The sequence below is a fragment of the Populus nigra genome, chromosome 18, assembly GCF_951802175.1.
Source record: "Populus nigra chromosome 18, ddPopNigr1.1, whole genome shotgun sequence".
In the NCBI taxonomy this organism is placed as follows: Eukaryota; Viridiplantae; Streptophyta; class Magnoliopsida; order Malpighiales; family Salicaceae; genus Populus; species Populus nigra.
The window spans coordinates 9,194,581-9,215,273 of NC_084869.1; the positions used below are offsets into that span (position 1 = coordinate 9,194,581).

At 30.8% G+C, this 20,693-nt stretch overlaps 1 protein-coding gene and 1 pseudogene across 5 annotated transcripts; both read left to right on the forward strand.

Annotated features, from left to right (window-relative positions):
* Window positions 1-3,403: 3,403 nt before the first annotated feature.
* Window positions 3,404-5,443, forward strand: LOC133678857 (polyamine oxidase 1-like; annotated as a pseudogene).
* An 11,091-nt stretch (window positions 5,444-16,534) lies between these two features.
* Window positions 16,535-20,693, forward strand: LOC133678274 (polyamine oxidase 7-like). 5 transcript variants are annotated; one of them, XM_062100553.1, is made up of 12 exons: window positions 16,535-16,605; window positions 16,761-16,996; window positions 17,114-17,613; window positions 17,808-18,054; window positions 18,157-18,309; window positions 18,401-18,644; window positions 18,946-19,089; window positions 19,168-19,317; window positions 19,436-19,690; window positions 19,898-19,979; window positions 20,125-20,248; window positions 20,337-20,693. In XM_062100553.1, exons 3-11 carry the CDS (start codon window positions 17,508-17,510, stop codon window positions 20,244-20,246), a joined length of 1,503 nt encoding a protein of 500 aa, XP_061956537.1. In that variant the 5' UTR covers window positions 16,535-16,605; window positions 16,761-16,996; window positions 17,114-17,507; the 3' UTR covers window positions 20,247-20,248; window positions 20,337-20,693. The 5 variants fall into 5 exon arrangements, 4 of the variants coding, with proteins under 4 accessions (XP_061956537.1, XP_061956538.1, XP_061956536.1 ...); XM_062100552.1 differs by having other exon boundaries at window positions 16,593-16,996; window positions 17,114-17,328; window positions 17,408-17,613; XM_062100551.1 differs by having other exon boundaries at window positions 16,593-16,996; window positions 17,408-17,613.

The window sequence follows — 20,693 nt, forward strand, 5'->3', positions numbered from 1 at the left end:
ATGATATACTCGTGGTTTCAATGGTGTACACCCATCAACGAATTAATATGTTAGATGCAATTTCATTATGTAATTAAATTGAGATTGTATATTGTAATGAATTTTTTTGGTTTTAGATTAATTTTCTTTAATTATATAATTACTTGTTATAAAAGTATGTGAATTTTTTGAAATGGTTGTGTTAAACAATAACTTGTTGGATTCAATTGTTGTTTTTGAGATTGTATTGTTTTTGAAATTGTGTTTTATTTGACAAAGAGCTGAAAGGGATGAGAAAGGATAAAGGTTTGCATTGTTAGAGGTCGCATATATACTACATTTTTTATTGGTGGTTGTGCATATGCTACATGCATAACTAGTGAACACGCATATAGTACATGCATGTTTGAATAGGTTATGCATATTTATGTTGCTATGTTAGATTAAGAAATATGTTTTTAATTGTGCTAGTCTGACATAGATATGAAATCCAGCTTAACTTGGCGGGTTGAGTTGACCCAGGTGACTCGGGGCCTTGGTCGAGTTTCAAATGGTAAAATCTTGGGCTTGTAAATGACCTGATCAAACTCGGCTGACACGTCAAGTCAAACTCGAGTGACATGTCTGGTCAACTCGAAACCTAGGTGATACGGCACAACCTAGGTGAGACCCAATTTTTAAAAATATTTTTTTAATAAACAAAAAAATAAAATTAATTTGTGAATACTTAACCTCATATTTTTTTTTAATTTCTAACCGCATAAAATGTTTTTTTAATTTTTTCATGTGGAATAACTATATTTATAACTTACATCCATATGAAATGTTTTTTAACTTCTCCATATGAGATAACTATATATATACCTTTCATTAACATAACATGTTTTTTAATATATATATATATATATATATATATATATATATATATATATTTTGCTATGCTAGATTAAGAAATATGTTTTTAATTGTGCTAGTTAAGAAATTACTTTGTGACATAGATATGAAATCCAGCTTAGCTTAGTGGGTTGATCTGGGTGACTCGGGACCTTGGTCGAGTTTTAAATGGTAAAAAACCGGGCTTGCAATTGACCTGGTCAAACTTGGGTGACATGTCTGAGTCAATTCGAAACCCAGGTGATCCGGCGCAACCTAGGTGAGACCTAATTTTTTTAAAAAAAAATTTAATAAATAAGAAAATAAAATTAATTTGTGAATATTTGGCCTCATATTTTTTTTTAATTTCTAACCCTATGAAATGTTTCTTAATTTTTTCATGTGGGATAACTATATTTATAGCTTACATCCATATGAAATGTTTTTTAACTTCTCTATATGAGATAACTATATATATAACATTCATTTACATGGCATGTTTTTTAATTTTTTCATAGAGGATATATATATAGCCTTTGTTCACAAGAAATGTTTTTGAACTTTTCCATGTGAGATAGATATATATATATTGTCTTTATTTACATGTATTATTTCTTAATTTGTTTTAATGGGATAACTATATATATAAACAACATACACATCAAATATTTCTTAATTTTTATGTGAGATAGCTATATATAACCTACATCCACATGAAATATTTCCTAACTTTTTCATGTAGGATATTAAAATGTTACTTTTTTTAATTTTTTCTAGATTGATCCAGGTCAACACGTGTGACCCGGGCCCCGATCTCTTAGTCAGGTTAACCCTTGGACAAAGTTTAATAACTATGTTTTGTGCTACTATGATAATATAGAAAGAAAAATAACACATTATTTAGCTTTAAGAGGTGTTTGACATGCGGTCAAAACACCATTGATTTAAAATTTAAATTTTTTTATTTAAAATTAATTTTATAATATTTTTAAATTATTTTAATGTATAAATATCAAAAAAAATTAAAAAAATTATTTTATTATATTTTCAAATAAAAATACTTTAAAATATAAATTTCTCAGCAATTAAAAAAAAAAACCGTCAGTAAACGATGGAAAGGCTGCATCAGAATGATTAGATATCTTGTCTTATTATCAAAACAAAGAAAAACAGGAGATTCGCTATCTCTACTGTCTTTATAATTTACTTTAAAAATCGAAATGACAGCTAAAGCCTAAAAAGTTTTTTTTTTTTTACTTTTTTTTAAAGTGTTGATGTCTGCCTTTAGCTTGACATGACTGCTCTAATTAAATATTAAGGAATTGACAACATTACTCAAATTCCAATTTCAGAATCTTTTCAATAATATTTGCTCCATCCAATAATTGCCTCGTGCGTAACACAAAGATTTTCAGTACTGAAAAGGACACGCCCTGCATAATATCATTAAAAAAATCATGAAAAATAATTAATAGTAGAATTTATTTAACAAATATTCCTTAATTAATTGGTATTATCAATTAATTAATTATATCCATAAGCCAAAATCTTGCCTATAAGGGGAGTAACCTAACCCCGCAACTCAAGCCAACTACTAATAGCTCATTGCATAACAATGAAGCTCTTGGCAAAGGTAATTGTTATTATTTTCTATCCTATCTAAAAGTGCGGTTTATTTTTTTATTTAAAATTATTTTTATATTTTTGAATTTTTTTAATGTATTGCCGTCAAAAATAAATTTTTAAAAATAAAAAATATTATTTAATATATTTTAAATAAAAAACACTATAAATTACATCAATAAACATCCAAGAATTTCTTCTTAATTGGAGCCGGAATGTCAAGTTGTCATTTCTTCAAAAAATACTGAACCAACAGCTCTAGAAACCGTTTGGAAACACGGTGCAAACCACGTTTTCAAAAAATTCAATTTTGTTTTGCTAAAATTTAATATGATTTGTATGTTTTGAATCGTTTTAATGTGCTAATGTCAAAAATAATTTTTAAAAAATAAAAAAATATCATTAATATATATTTCAGCAAAAAAATTATTTAAAAAACATTCACTTTTATACTTCTAAATATATTCTAGATTATATACATACATTATGGCTTGCACTTTTACTTTTGTACGGTATGAAAGGTTCTTCTTGAATTTAGACTCACACGTCATGCGGGTAAAAAACAACACTTTTTGGGTAATTGAATGTTAAAGCCTTCATCTTTTTGGGTAACTTTTCAGGAATTTTAGCAGCCAAAACACTTACCATTTTATTTGTTTTGTATTTTAAAAATATTTTAAAAAAATTAAATATTTTTTATATTTTAATTTTTTTTTAAATTATTTTGATGTAATGATATTAAAAATAATTTTTAACAAATAAAAAAATATTATTTTTATATATTTTTAAACAAAAAATATTTTAAAAATAAAATAATACCATATTTTCAAATATTTTTTTTAGAAGCAACCATTAATAGCGGTGGCAGAACAATAAAACCTAATTTAACGAATATATAGTTAAATTACGTGTAAATTAACTTTTTTATAATCCAGTATTAGAAATGGCCGACAAACTCAAGCTCAAAACCTCCCTGGATGAGAATGATAATCTAACATCAATCACCTTTAAACAAGAGTGATTAAATTAAAACAACTCGTCTTTAATATTCTTCTTTTCTTAATGATCATCTTAACTATAACCAGTGAAATCAATGTATCACTATTACAAGCATCTTTTTTACTCTAAAGTGGCGTACTATATCCGAAAAAGTAAAAGTTGGTGGAGATCGGAGACAAAAGGTTTTTGAGGTTGGTTTTTAGGTTGCGTGCAATTAACATTTCATGATTTTTTAAAAATTAATATCTTTTATGTTTTTATATTATTTTAATATATAAATATTGTTTTAAAATAAATATTATTTTAATAGATTTTTTAAAATAAACACTTTAAAAAATAATCTTCGCAGCAGTTACAGTAACCTCTAAAATCGCTGTAGCTAGGGATGACTTCTGCGCAGAGTTTTCGACATTTCTTTCTACCCGAGTCAAGAAGGTTGTTGATATCTCAATATTGGCAAGGCAGTGGCTATTTAAACGGTAAAAACCTTCCCTTTTTTTTTTCTTTCCTGAAACTAATCTTCTCCGTCTCAATTGAAGAGTAATGGACATGGCTGCAGGGAGCCGAAAACCCCACTTGAAATGGTGATAGTCTGATAGACTACTATCACAATGACTACGAAGATGGAGAGCCACCGAAAGTGACAAGTTTGAAGCGCAAATACCCTCGAAATGAGTTCCTGGACCCCGGAGAGGACCCCTACCTAATTTGTAGCAGATCCCAGGGGCTTTGAGATTGTCGTTCAATATCCTGCTAAGCAGTTCTTGTCCTCTTTGAAAAGCTAGCGACCCCAGACTCGAGCTAATTAATGTAACCTTTTAAGCACATTTTGCTGGGATCTTGAATTAATGCACTCAGCCATAGGAAGTTTGAGCTACATCATGCACGCAAGGTAATAATGCTGAGGTGCATTTTTGTTTTGAACTCTAATTCAGGTAGTTTGAGAGATTATAATATACACGAAGGATGGAGTTGCAGTCAAAGCTGAAGATGGTTCCATTTACAAAGCCATGTACGCTATTGTCTCTGTAAGCGTTGGAGTCCTCCAAACTGACCTGATTGATTTCAGGCCTAAGTTACGTGTGAGTATGATTCTTGAATTTATTTATTTTTTTCCTTTTCTAATTGAGAGATTTTCTGTTTCAACTCAACAGGTTATTCAAATCAATTTTCATTGCTCACTTTCTGGATCTTTTATATATATATATATATATATATATATATATATATATATATATATATTAGTACTGGCGATTACTGAATCTTATTTTGAGTACGAATCAGCTATGGAGAAGACCTGCAATATCCGATTTTAGCATGACCATATGTACCAAGATATTCCTAAAATTTCCTTACTAGTTCTGGCCAACTGACCTGAACCGATTTCATCGCTATCGTTTGTTGTATTTTTTAGATTGTTTTGATATGTTAATATTAAAAATTATTTTTTAAAAAATAAAAAATATATATTATTTTGATGTATTTCCGAACAAATTTTTTTAAAAAAAACAACTGTTATAAAAAATACTATCCACTCTGGCGGGTACTGACATGTACATCTAAATTAGTAGCTAGTTTGCTGTAAATTCTTCCTAGTTCCACGTTTATGATATCTTGATGTCTGATTTTGCATGCAGCATCTAGAGAATTAATGAATATCCAGGATCTGTCACTGGTGCTTACTCTACAGGTTTGATCTCCCAAAACACCCATATGTGCATTCTTACCAGTGACCCTTGCCAATCTTGATTTGTGTTGACACTGCAAACGATTTTGCTTCGGTGCATTAGGAACCAAACTTGGAGGGGCTATAGCAGCCAACATTTGTAGAAGAGAAGGATCAGTAGCAGCATCTCTATGCATTTTCTGTTTAACTATTAAGGAAAATATGTGCAAGGTACAAAGAGTCTCACAATTTGTACAATCCTTCATTTAGGTGGAGATGGAGGAGGATCAGTATCAGCAATAAACTCTTCAAGGGATGGACTACCACGACAGCATTCAACCTGTTTTTGAAGCTTTGCAAGATTTCCCATCAATGTTATGTTCGGATTTTTGTGTTGGGAATGCAGAATTCGATTTATTTTGATTTTTTTTTGTTGATTCAAAATAAATTAAAAGAGAAAAGATGGCAGGGACACCAAAGGAAAAGGTGAAAATAGTGTTCAAATCCTCCATAGTCTAATCAAATACTTTGGGGGCCGGACATGTAGCGTGCGCTTAAATTAAAGTTTTATCATTGCAAAGTGGATCACATTCATATCTTGCAAGATCCGAGCAATTCAACCGAGTCCCACACGACCCATCTTTCTTTATTTTATTATATAGTATGGAGAAGATAGCATATGATAGGGATGCCGTGCATGTCGACCTCAAAGACCAGAGAAAAGTACAAAACAAGTGTTAAAGCATATTCAGTACTCTAATTAGCCATACAATTCAGAGTTTAAAACATCTTAATGACACCATTGATATTGGAAAAAAGAGTTGACTTTTTTTTATGGATATTGAACAACTTAGAGTATCCAATTATGATAATAAAAAAGAGTACATATTTCAATAATGTGAGGGAAAATAATAACTTATAAAAAAAATGATGCAATCCAAAAAAAATAATTTATAAAAAAACTAATGCGATCCACCAATTAAGTCTTTAAATCTTGTGTTTGATTAGTGTATTATAACAGAAGTGACAAATACAAAAATTAATATATATATATATATATATATATATATATATATATATATAAATTTTAAGTTAAAGGTGTAAAAATAATATTAAAATAATATATTTCTAAAATAAAATTATATCATTTTAAAACATGAGTTAGTGTCAAATTTACTCATTTTATCTCCATTATCTCCTCTCTCTTTTTTGTCTCAATATAGCAATCAAATTTTATTAACATGATGAAATTTCCAACATGTCTATCTTTAATGAAGTTTCCAAGATTACTAGCTTTCATATATTTTTTGAGTTTCAATATATTCTTCTTCTTACTAAAAGATTTTTATTTTCAATTAATAAACCATTTTTCTTCAATTCTCTATTTTAAAAAAAATATTTTCAATAAATTGAAAAAACATTATATATAAATAAACACTACCTAATTTTTTCAGACTTTACAACATTGTTTCTCATAAACTTGGATTGCACACTAATATTCAAAGTGAAATTCAAAGTTGAAGAACTACAATTACTCTAACCATAATAACAATGGGTCACATTTCATCATATGACTATGCATCAAATTCTAAATAGATATATCTATAAATGGTAATATTTTACCCTAAAAGCCAAAGTCAAAGCATAATCAATTAAATTTATATGCACGTTCAATCCATTAATGAGTTCACAAAAACATATCATATTCAAAACACTTTTGTAATCATAAATATACTTTCACATAACACTTAACATTATATACAAATCATTTATCAAGCATGATCCACCTAATTTATTAAACATTAAATATTTTAATAAGAAATGAACAATTACTTGTCTAATAACATGCAAATCCAAGATTAGCCTTAAAGACAACCATGCACTCCTAACATCCTAGCCATAATAATCACCATAAATTATATGTTCACTATTATCCAATGCAATACATAGTTTGTTTCTAATTTCTTATTTAATCAAAACTTAAATATATCATTAGCTTAAACGACTCTAAAATTTCCTTCAAAAATCACCCAACACCATATCTCACAATATTACTTATAAAATATGTATTTTTAATTATTAAATGTAAAAATATTTATGTAAAACATATGACAATTATGGTCCAAAAATAATAATACTATCAGAAAAGGCTAAGGAACATCTTTATTTCAACTAAAACACTATTCTAAGCATAATTAAAGTGGAGTTATTGAGAATTATTTACTCCAACTATTTTATAAAAAATCATTTATCAAGTAAATAAATTAATTTCATATAGAAATCAAGTTTTTTTTATGAAACACCTTCCATGTATTCAAATTCTACATATAAATCAATTAATTTTTGTATATTGAAACATTTCAAACCAAACTATAAAAGTTGTTCACTATCTAAAATAAATTTCAATTATTAACTACTAAACTTCAATAATTACAAACAATTTTTTGATAAATTTGTAAAAATTATTAAAAAAAACTAAAACTTTTTGGTAACATGTTAAAGTGAAACAAAAAAATTTAGGACCATAAAATATTTACAGTGATTGCACTCTCCAATCAACCAGGAGTGGGCTTCAAAAATTTATGTTCTTATAAATAAAAAAAGTTAGAGATTCAACCTACTTTCAACGATGATGACTCTTAATCCACAACTTTGATTTGAAAAAATAACCTATCAAATCGAAGCATGACATATATAACTATATACTAAATTCTAACCATAGTACTCATTGAAAGACCATATTACGATAGTCTAAAGTTACCAACTCATCATTTTTTCAAACTCCTTAATTTCACTATTACTTCAAACTAATATAAAAAAAACACTTTTAAAGTCTTCTTATCAATCTAAAACTCCAATAATATTACACAATCCTTAACAATAATTAAAAATTAAATATCATAAAAACTTTAATTATTAGATCTTTCTCAATAACTCTACTATGCAAAAACAAACTCAATTAAAAGGTCAGGATAAAGAACACATGGCTTAAATTGAAGAAGAAAATACAAAGATTTTAGCCCTAGATCAAATAAGCTCCTTGATATTCCTTTCACTCCTTTTATTGATGTAGATTTTGATTGTTTAACAAAATAAAGTGTAATTTACTTTAGGTTTTTTTTTATTCTCTAAATTATTTTCTAATTACTAATATACCCAATATTACTTATAATATTCTTAATTAATAAAAATAAAAAGGCATATAGAAACATAATCAATAATATTAGTTTATATATATTAGAAAACATAAATAGACCTTTATAGATCAAATACAGTTGTACCTAAATCTATACAATAGAAAGATGTTACCTTACCGGAAGACTGGATCCTCGAAGGTGCTGCTCAACCTAAGCTTGTTCAACCACTACAACCAAATATTCAACTCAAACAAATAACCAAAATTTTTGTTATTTGTTAAACTATTCTTAGAGATGGTAAAGTTAAACTATTCTTTCATAGACGACCAACCAGTTCTAGGTTTTCAAATGAATCTTTTACGTCAAGTACAATAAATCTTGATATTCCTAGCACTAGTTTTCAAAACGCCGAGATTAAAAAAATTGATCAATTTTCTCCATCAATCTCTCCAACATTTTTATTTGTAACTGAAAACATCCAAAATCAGGCTAAATATTCTTGAAGTAGATTTTGTTGTAAATAAAAAAAATTATTGATGATTTTTATAGCAACCATAACTATAAAAGAGATCTTGGTTTTTCAAAACCTTCATGAAAGAAAGACATGAAACACAAAAATATTTTTATAATTTCATTACATTACATAAAGTACACATTTTGTTTTTATCTTGATTCGAATCTTTTATGTAACTGAATATTATATTACATATTCATTTACAAAACATGCATGTCCCATAACATCTAGAAGTAAAACTTTTATTCAGGAACTTGTTAGTGGTACTTCCATTGAGTCTAAACATCCACCTTTAAGAAACCTCAAAATCCCTCATAATAGTCAAACTCTAGATGTAGCCCCTTACAAAAACTTAAGTGATGATATCACCACAAACACCAAAAATATTATCAAGCATAACAACTTTACCAATACCAACCTCAATACCATAGGAAAACAATTGACTAGAATAGAGAAACAAATCCAAAGGATTATTGTTTCTCTAGTTGAAGTTATAAAATCCATATACCATAAGCTAAAAAATCTAGTATTCAAGCCATTCCAAATCATAAGGACTAGCCAAACTCAGTTCCAAAATAATAAAAATGACTTTCTTAGAGCCATTAAAGACCACCGTAACCACCTTGAAGCTTCATCTCCCACCTTTATTGCTATTGACACCCCACAAGTTAGTAATAATCCTCAAATCTTTACAAGCCATATAAAGATTATTCAAAATTACCAAACTCGGACCTCTGATGAAGAAACCTTTCAAGAAGACACTCTTGAAATCAATAAACTTGTTTTGAGAGATCTTATTCCTAAAACAACTATTGTCTTTGATCTAGCCATACATAGTGAAACAATCATTACAAACCATCACAAATTCAATGCCTCTTCTCTCTATGAATGGAACATTGATGGAATGTCTGAATACAATATCCTAAACATCTTACAACAAATGACTATAGTTGTTAATGCCTACAAAACCTAAACTGGAACGTTAAACAAAGCTATAGTTGAACTCTTAAAAGGATGATGGGATTAACATCTCACTAAAACCCAACACCTTGAGATCCTTAACTCCATCCAAATGACTGAAGATCAGATACTCATCCTTAACTCTAATGAAAACACCATCTAAGATGCAGTCTCAACCCTTATTTTAACTATTTCTCTATATTTTGTAAAAGATACTTCTCATCTTAAAGACAAAAATGTTGAACTCATTTCCAAACTTAGATGTAAAAAACTCAGTGACTTTAAATGGTACAAAAACACTTTCCTTAATCATGTCATGCTCCGAGAAGATTCAAACCAACCTTTCTAGAAAGAAAAATTCCTTGCTAGATTGTCAACCCTTTTAGGGGAAAAAGTCAGAAACAACATTAAAGATACTTTTGTCCCTAAAATAGTCCCTTATGACCAATTAACATATGGTGAGCTTGTTAGTTTTACAAAAAAAAAAGATCTTAAGATTTATCAAGACCTTAAACTCCAAAGACACCTCAAATAAGAGATGAGAAGAACTTGACAAAAACTAGATAATTTTTTTCAAGAATTTGATTTATCTCTACCAAAGCCAACTTGTAATGGTTTATGCTTCAAACCTACCACCTCGAAGCCAAATAAGCCACCTCACAAAAGAATAGCCCACAAATATAGAAAATATTTTTATAGCAAAATTGATCCTTATTGCAAAAATACCACTAAAAAGCTCGTTAAACCGTTCCAGTCAAAATTAAAACCCAAGATAAAATTTGACCCCAAAAATATTATATGTTACAAATATAGCTAGAAAAGCCATACCTCTAGTTTGTGTAGGATCAATACAAAATTACGAACTGTAATTAGAAGAGGAAGTCATTTACCATATTCAAAGCCTTTTGATTGAGGCATTTGATATTGAATCCAACCCATCAGATCCTTCTAAGGAACTTTTCCAAATAGATGAGTTACCAACATCCAGTTCTAACTCAAATACATCAAACCACACCACTTTAAAACAAATAAATGTTCTAACCTATGATCAAAAGTTTATTCTTGAAGCTATCAAAAACACTTGATGACCCTTAGCTACAAAAAACATACCTAGATATACTCCTAAGTTTCTTTAACAATTTAGAAACACCACAACTTGTCTAAAGATCATCATTATTGCCATCAAACAGTACAAACACCTATGAACTTGTTGTTACTATCTTAGATCTATAATTTGAAATCAAAACTCTTAAGATTGAACTAAAAATCCTTAAACAAACCCAACAAAAAAACTTTGCTATTTTAAAACACTTTTTCATAAAATTAGAAAACCAGTTTGATTCTGAATCAGAAATAGAAGACCAAACCATAAAGATTTTCTAAAGATGCATTGTGAAACATTGAGCATGTTTCTAAAGATTTTATACATGTTTTAACTCAAATTAATTCAAAAAAAACATATCATAAAAATTACATTAATTTTTTAAAATGATTTTAAAATAGACATTATTACCTTGTTTGATATAAATGCATATCTGAATTGTATTAAAGAATGAATAGTTTCAAAATGGTTTTTACAAAGCACTTTTGAAAAACTTTTTGCAGCAAATAATACTATATTAGTTATTGAATATAAAACTCAAGAATATTTTTTTAATAACGGGCTTTATCTTAAGAATTTCTTTGTTGTTACTAATGATATTAATCGTACTATTATTCTTGGCACTCCTTTTATTGACATGATTACTCCTTACAAAATTAATTATGAAAATATTATTTCAAAAATCAATGGTTTGAAACTTGTTTTTTCTTTCCTAAAAAAGCCAAAGACTAGGAATTTAAATTTAATAAAAGCATATTATATTCATACTCATTACATTAATGCACTGATCCAACAAAAACAAATTCATCTTATGCATCTTAGAAAAGATGTCTTTTTACAAAAAAAAATAAATTAAGCAGCAATTATAAAATCCTATTTTACCAAAATGAATTTTAGAATTTCAAAGCAAGATAGAAAAGGAAATTTATTTCGATTTACTAAATGCCTTTTGAAAGAGAAAACAACATGTTGTTGATTTTCTTTATGAAGATAGTTTTAATGAAAAGCAAATTTCTACAAAAGCAAGACATATTCAAATGAATGTTGAATTAGAACAATATTGTTGTATTGAGATCAAAGATTTAGAGTCTAAAGGTTTTATACAAAAATCTAGATCACCTTGGTCATGTACAACTTTCAATGTTAATAAAAATTCTGAGATTAAAATAGGCACACCAAGGCTTTTCATTAATTATAAACTCCTGAACAAAGCTTTGAAATGGATTAGATATCCAATTCCAAACAAAAAACATTTGTTACAAAAATTACATTTTGCATTTATATTTTCAAAGTTTCATATGATGTCAGGATTTTAGCAAATTTAAATTCATCCAAAATATCGTTATTAAACTATATTTACAGTTTTATTTGGTCAATACAAGTGGAATGTCATGCCATTTCGATTAAAAAATTCTATTGAACAACATTTTAAACATTTACAAATAGTCTTTTATATCGCAAAGAAAAATGGTTTAGTTGTTTCAAAAATAAATTTTTTTCTTTTTCAAACTCGTGTTCATTTTCTTGATCATTATATCTCCTAAAAAACTATTGCACCTATTGAGAGATCCCTTATTTTTACTAGTAAATTTCATGAAAAAATTCTAGATAAAACCCAGCTACAAATTTTTTTAGGAATTCTTAATTATGCTTTAGACTTATATCCTAATGTGAGCAGAATAGCAAAACCCCTATATGATAGACTAAGAAAGAACATTGTTTCTTGCTCTGATGAACATACTAAAATCATTCGACAAATTAAAAAATAGGTTCAAGAGATTCCTTGCCTACACATTGCCAATCCTTTAGCTCCCAAAATAGTTTAGACACATGCTTTTAAGTTGGTATTTCAAACCATGGGACTATTTCAAATATTTCATTTGAACTATTTCAAAAGGTTTCAAAAGAAAATTTTAATTATATTGAAAAAACCAAATTATCAAAATGTTTTAACTATAAAAAAAATAGATTTTTCCATCTTGATCCTTCTATTGCAACTACAAAAAATCTTCCCTCTAAATTGGTATTTCAAACCATGAGACTTATTCAAATCTCAATCTTATTACATGACAATATTTGAAATAACAGGATCTGTCAAATTCAAACATTTCAAACTACAACAAAATCATTCTCAATATGCCTACTCTATATGCATTATCCAAAATACCATTCATTCTTCTAATTAGAAACAACCCTTTCACCAAATAATCCAATTTTTTATCTGCTATCATGTCAAACTTGGTGATTTCATTGCCGGTTTTTATTCATACTGGGATTATCAACAAGTATGGTTCAATGTCTTTTTCCTTCATAATAATAAAGGTAGCCACTCTTGGCTATGCTATTTTAATAATCCCATCAAGACTTCAAACTTACCAAACTGGTTTCTTCAATGGTGGGATTACTTCAGTTGTATTTATGAAGTAATAAAACCCCACCCTTTAATTGAAAATAGCTACATTTACTTCAAACAGAAATTTAAACCTTCAGAAAATGAGAAGAAATTCCCACCAATTCTCATATTCTGTTTCAAATTGTTTGTCCCTTGGATCTATTCATGGTATTTTAACTATAATACCCAACATGGATAATCTCATCATCATTAGAAGATACAAAGTAAAATGGTGGGACTCCTTTGCATCAGAAAGCAAAAGTTCAAAACCTGTTGTAATGGAATGACTTTAGCAACACAAGAAGGCATAAATTATAAACATAAATCCTCAATTCAAATTTCTAGCCCGAAGATCTCATGCTTCTACTTTTCTTGCCTTAACAAAATCTAAATAAAAGTATTTTAAAATTATGAAACAACTCTTACAAAGCATAAAAAATGATGATTCCTCTCTATCTTGATCATCCTCGGGTTCCATTGCCAGCCTAACCGATAATAATGAAGATTATTGTTATGGAATTCTTCCTCCTATACAAAAATCATAGACGTTCACTATCCAAAAAAAATATTTTTCTAGACCCAGAAATATTCTAGCCTATTTTCAAAACTTGCAGGCTCAACTCTTCCTATCGGCACAAGTGGTTAAACAAACAAGATTCCATTTCAACTATTTCAAAAGTTGATCCTCCACTTGTAAAAATAACAAACAACATTCAGTGCAGCAGGTAACTTTTCCAGCTTTTCAAAAAACAAATCATTTGCTTTATGAAATTTTTAAAAAGTCAGTCTCAACCTTCTCTATATAAAGAGCCTCCTCCTAAGCTTTGGAGACAGAACTACATAGACGAGTTTCAGTGCGAAAGGCATAAAATACATTCCTTTTGTAATTCCTTGTAACCTTCTGTATAATGATCTATTATTCTATAAACATATCTATATTTTTTTATTCAAATCACAAAACTTATATCGTTCGTAGTGATTTCTATATAAATTTAAGAAAGATTCTTTAAAATTTTATAACTACACATATATTAAAGATAAACACAAAGATAGAAGATATACTTGATTTTAAAATAAAATACAAAATTATAAATAAATTTTTGATATAAATAAAAGGATAAGTCTAGAAATTACAAGATGCTCTAATAAAAATTACCCTCAACCAGTACCACCTATAATTCTTCATCAAAAAATAATAATGTTCTCTTCCTATTCAAATTCTCAGGATATTTCCAAGGTAGGGACGAACATAATTAACCTTAAGTACCCTATAATTTTTGGATTGGTGGGGGAGATGAGATGAATCCCTCTCGGTGATTTGACAACAAGATAGGCCCCGCACGCGACAAATCACCTTGAATTGCCAGTTCACTACCTTAACAATTGTCTATAAAGTTTCCATGGCCAAATAGAGAGACAAATCTGAAGCACGACACCACAGATACCTTTGGCTCAAACTTTTGGACAACGGGACTAACTTTAGCTTTGTAAAGGATCCAAGAGGGCCTACGGGGGCTCAAGCTCAACCACTCAGACTTTAAGGTCACGTGTACACCACATGTTATATTATTGACTGCACTTATCATGATGTGCTCCCCCCCCACCCATTACCACGATGGAATGTAAAAAACGTTGATCTCTTTTCCTTCCTTTAGCGTATCATGAATTGGTAGAGAAATCAGTCCACGGCAATAGACTTCCTGAATCTGAAGATGCGTCTTATGGGAGGAACCATGGCGAGCTGGCTAGTAAGTCAGCGCAATGATAATTTCTTGCTGCCAAGAGAATGAGTACCATGATGAGATGGTATGCCAAAAAAAGATAGAATTATCAGGTTGACTGGAAATAGGATACCACGAGTAACACACCAGGTATAGCTAGCTTTCTCAGAGTTAGGCTCTGTCTCCTCCCCAAGTCCCTGGGCGATGATAATACCAATCAAGCTAATTAACAGTAATGTTTAACCTCATTTTTTGGTTCCTCAAAGTGCTGATGTAAAATTATTGTTTCTGATGCTGACGAAGACGACGACAATAACAATAAAGTGTAGTGTTATATATATAATATATTCTCTCTCTTTTTTCAATGGTCACTCCCGGATCCTGGAAAAACGGGAGAGGAGGAGAATTTTCTTGACCACCTACCTTCCGAATAATTACTAGATGAATGAATGCAATGTAAATGTAATTATTATCAATGATCAGGTTGGAACGTTAAACACGAGCTCTCTACAGTGATTTAATTAGGAAACTAGGATAAACACGTTGAACATGACCAGTAATCCCTTGTATACTCTGGGTGTGTTTGATATTGCGGTAGCTGTTGTGGTTGTGGTTTGAAAAAAATTATTTTATAAAAAGTACTTTTAATTGAGGTTGGTTTGAAAAAATAGGTGTTTGGTTAAAACTGTGGTTGAAATTGAGGTTGAAAAAAAATAGTTTAATGTGTTTGGTTAATAATGTTTTTGAAATTGAGGTTATAAAATAATTTTAAAAAATATATATTAATATTGATAGTTTTTAATTTAAATATTGTAGATTTAACTTTTGTTATTACATCATGAAATAAATAATACTTTATATAAAATATTTTTTATTGTTCCATTAAAATATATACAATTCCATTACGTATGAAATATATCCGACAAGGACTACAGTTTTTTTAGTTTTTTAAACGCGCAATAACATCAGGTAAAATATAATCAAGAACAAAATTGGAATTGCGATCAAATTCTGCAAATGCTACTTTATCAAGCGATCTCTGTCTAATTTATATAGTGTCATTAAATAATGTTAAACACTAATTTTTCAAATAAAAAACAATTAAAAAATTAAAAATAATTTTTATTTTACTGGGTTGGACCTGGTTCAATGTATTTTAAGTTTTGAACCGGAACCGGTCCGACCGGAACTGTTGTTCATGCTAATTAATTAGCATGAACAGTGTAACATGCATACAGTGTACAGTGTATGCAAGTTACACTGTGCATGCTAATTAATTAGCATGCACAGTGCGTAAATATGTTGCCCATTGTTTACTGTTGAAATAAAAGCAGCCTCCTGCTGCTTCGCGATTGTTGAGTTTGCAACGCAGTAAAAGGTGGGATCCATGAACAGTTAACGATATTTTTTTCTGTAACCAAACATATATTTGCTGCGTTTTATTTCAGCCGCAGCCGCGTACGCGTAGACAAACGCCGCCCTCAAATTTATTTGAAACATGATTATAAATAAATTTGAATGGTATTAGTATCTGATTTCAGCATGACTATATAATACACCAACACATTCATGAGAGAGGATCGCATATAAATAACGGCATACAGGCCCTGGAACCAACATCTTTTCTATGCCCACGAAGGTAATCTACTGCTTGCTAAGCTGAACCATCAAACTAACGGCGCCTTACCTCAAAATTGCTCCTCTGACACCATCAAACTAACGGCGCCTTACCTCAAAATTGCTCCTCTGTCTTTCTCTTAAAAACTGAATCCGTATTGTTTTTCTTTTGGCAAGCTTGGAGAACGAATTTCCAGGATCCACCAAAGACGTGGTCGACAAGGATAAACCGATAGTCAGAAGAAGGGAACAAGGCAGAGGAGATGCTGAGGAATGCGTGTAAATAACATCGTGAAGCCAGAGGCCATAGTGCTTGTACCGAGATGGTGGGTCTAATATAGGTCCTTCAGAGATATATAGCTAACAGAATTGGCCGACTAGCTGTAGCAGACAGTGATACCAACCAGAGTAAGGTGAGTTAGGGGAATTGAGTTTTGTTTTTATTTTGTTCAATTTGGAGAGGAAATTCCCATTTTTTATTATTTAAGATTTAGTGACTACCGATGCGTGTTCTGGGACTTAAATTTCAGGATAAACACAAAATCTTGACACGGATAGTATTAGGTAATTACCAGAATTAAATTTGAAGTTGGAGGGAAGATGGAAGGGCAAACATCAAAGATGTTTAATTCATCAGACGTCAACTGTCGAGCGTCAACCTGAGTTGAGAAGTTACTGAGTTGCCTTGCAACAATAATATTTAAAAAAATGTATGCTAAAAGAGTGAATGGAAAAGACATAACAGGTTCTAGTAAGCAAATCAATGGTTTTATTTTGCTAATAATGAAATTCAGAGTTTGTAAACTTCTTCCTATCTATTACAGGGAAAGTTTGATTAGCATTTTAGTCAATGGGCAAATATAAAAAGTTAAACCTTATCTTTCATACAAAGAGAAAAGCCACCCCGAAAGCAAGAGATCTGTCATGAAGCTTTTGAGCTCGGTTCTTGTGCTGGCAATTCTTTTCATATTAACAATGACTTCTGCTTCACCATCTCCCACAGTCATCATCATCGGAGCTGGAATGTCAGGTTTGTTCAGTATAATTATATTAGTATATATGAAGCAGGTAAAGAGCAGATGTCAAGATCCATACTTTTTTATTTGATGGTAGATTAGTCATTATGTGTGAAAAAAACAAGTGTCCATATTTTTCTCTTCCATTATTTGAAACTTAACTTGATAGTCCTTCATCATGATTTAACTGATTGTGTATACTCCTCAGGGATTTTAGCAGCAAAGACACTTCATGATTCTGGAATTCAAGATATATTGATTTTAGAAGCAAACAGCAAGATTGGTGGTCGGATTCATAGCGTTCAATTTAGAGGACACACTGTTGAGTTGGGTGCAAATTGGGTTATTGGTGGAGGTCCTAGGTCCAATCACTTGTATGAAATTGCTAGCAAACTCAACCTTAAGACCTACTTGTCAGATTATGGAAATATCTCGGCAAACATCTATAAACAAGAGTAAAGAGTCTTTTTCAATTTCCTTTCATGATACAGTGACAAAAACCATTGCGCAGTATGTATAATCCATCATTGTTTTGTTTCTCTCTATGATCTCCACAGGGGTGGATTATACCCCAAGCATATAGTCAGCGCAGCATTAGAAGTTGCTGAAACAAGGGATCAATTCTGCACGAGCTTTTCCACTAGACTATCTGCATCAGGACACGATCGTGATGATGTGTCAATACTGGTATCGCAGCGCCTATTCAAAGAGTAAGGAAACACAAATCTCTTGTTATAGTATAATGAGCTTCCAAACCTTGATCAACTGGATAGAAATATTAACAGAGAACTTGGTACATAGGGTGCCGACAACTCCTCTTGACATGGTTATAGACTATTTCTACAACGATTATGAAGATGCAGAACCTCCAAGAGTGACAAGTTTAAAGAACACCATTCCTCGCTATGAGTTTTTAGACTTTGGGGATCAAACATATTTCTTGGCTGATTCAAGAGGCTTTGAGAGTATACTAATTTACATTGCCAAGCAGTTTCTCTCCCACAAACACGAAGTAATAAGGGATCAGAGGCTCAAGTTAAACAAGGTATCATCATGTGGTGCCACTGGTTTAGAATCTTGAATGAAATTCTTCTAAGAAAATAATGGAATGGTTTTTTTTTTTTTTGTAAGATAAGGCCATACTGTCCGTCCATCTCAGTTGCCTTGTACATGATGGATGTGTAATTAGCATGCACAGCGACCTGGCAAATGAAAATTAGAATGTGCCACCCTCTAAACATTACAATAAGCTGCCTAAAACAACAGAATCACTATCTTGTTTCTCAAAACCATGGTCCATAGACCACAAGCCATTAATCATAGTAATCCATGTTCATGCAATACAGGTGGTTAGAGAGATCAATTATTCTAAGAGTGGAGTCCAAGTAAAAACTGAAGATGGTTCTGTGTACCAAGCCAAATATGTGATTGTCTCTGTGAGCGTTGGGGTACTTCAAAGTGACCTCATTGTGTTCAAGCCACACTTACCTGTTAGTTCTTTCACACCTCCCTTTCCTCTCCCCCATTCTTTTTCATTCATTAAACAGGTTCTCTTAAACTTGAAGCAGCAATGGAAGACCCAGGCAATATATGAATTCGATATGGCCGTATACACCAAGATATTCCTGAGATTCCCTTACAAGTTTTGGCCCACTGGACCCGAGACAGAATTCTTCCTCTATGCCCACGAAAAACGTGGATACTACCCGATATGGCAGGTGCATACTCAAACAATTAAGCTGGCAGCATGTGTTCTTGCAGATTATTAATTGTCTGTAAACCAGTATAGCCTGTCACTGAACTATGACTTCCTAAATCATTTTTTTGCAACTACAGCACTTGGAGACTGAAATGCCAGGATCAAACATTTTATTTGTAACAGTAACAGATGAGGAAGCAAAGAGGATAGAGCAGCAACCGGATATTAAAATCCAAGAGGAGATCATGAATGTGCTGAAAAAAATGTTTGGTAACGACATCCCAGAACCAGATGAAATTCTTATTCCTAGATGGTGGTCCAACAGGTTCTTCAAGGGTAGCTTCTCAAATTGGCCTATTGGATATAGTCAACGAAGACACATGCAACTAAAGGTGAGAAAAGCACAAAATATAAATAATGATTCAGGTTTAATTTCGCTGGTTTTTGTGTGAATGCTATCAATGCAGTTGATGAGGTAGATGCAGCAAGCAAAATCCGGTAGTGGGTATCATATTTTGCTTCCAGAATGAAAAAGCACACCGAGTTCAGGGCAGGGACAGGAGTCAGAACAATAACCTTAGTTACTTTGTAAAATGTAGGAACCTGTTGGTCGAATTTATTTTAGTGGGGAGCACACCTATTCGAAATACTTGGGATATGCTGATGCTGCATATTTTGCAGGTTCTTTCCCTCTCTCTTGTATACGAGACTGCTGCTTTCAAGCACACACAAACTAACACATAGAGGCTTGGAAATTGGAATGTACTGTTACGAAGATAAAAGTTCCATCATTGCTGATGAAATTGTGTTAAATCATTTAAAACAGGTATCGAGACTGCAAATCATTTAATCAAGTGCATTAAACATGAAAAATATTGCAATGGCTATGATCGGCATTCAACAATAGACAGATTACACAACGAAGATCCTTATGATCCTGATGCATGAAGGTTAGTCTCACTCTCTGGAAAATCGCATTGGTTATGTAAGAATAAGCATGATTTTTACCAATAAAGGTTTCTGTTGTTGTGTAAGCAGGTTAAATTTCAGATGTCATGGACTGCCATATTACAGCATCAAGAGATCATCCTCTGTCATGGACTGCCATATTACAGCATCAAGAGATCATCCTCTGTCTGAATTTGGAATATTGATGTACTGTTTACTTAGTAGCAACATGTTACTAAATTAAACTATCCATTGAGACAATATTAAGCTACTGATGAGTTTCAATATATCATGTCTTGCTACATTTATATATTCTCTCAATATTTTATATACTTGAGGAGACAGTGGATGCATTCCAGCTGCATCAGCTCAGCTTAGGGAAAATTATGTATAACATTTTCATGGCTTGTTTTTGCTTTACATTATACTATCTGTTTGAAAGATCGA

What these genes read in the sequence shown, in the direction of transcription:
- LOC133678274 (XM_062100553.1), top strand. Translation starts at nt 17,508, where the DNA reads ATGAAGCTTTTGAGCTCGGTTCTTGTGCTGGCAATTCTTTTCATATTA. An exon ending in TGTTCAAGCCACACTTACCT is followed by an intron (nt 19,090 to 19,167) that starts GTTAGTTCTTTC and finishes AACTTGAAGCAG; the next exon opens with CAATGGAAGACCCAGGCAAT. An exon ending in GATACTACCCGATATGGCAG is followed by an intron (nt 19,318 to 19,435) that starts GTGCATACTCAA and finishes TTGCAACTACAG; the next exon opens with CACTTGGAGACTGAAATGCC.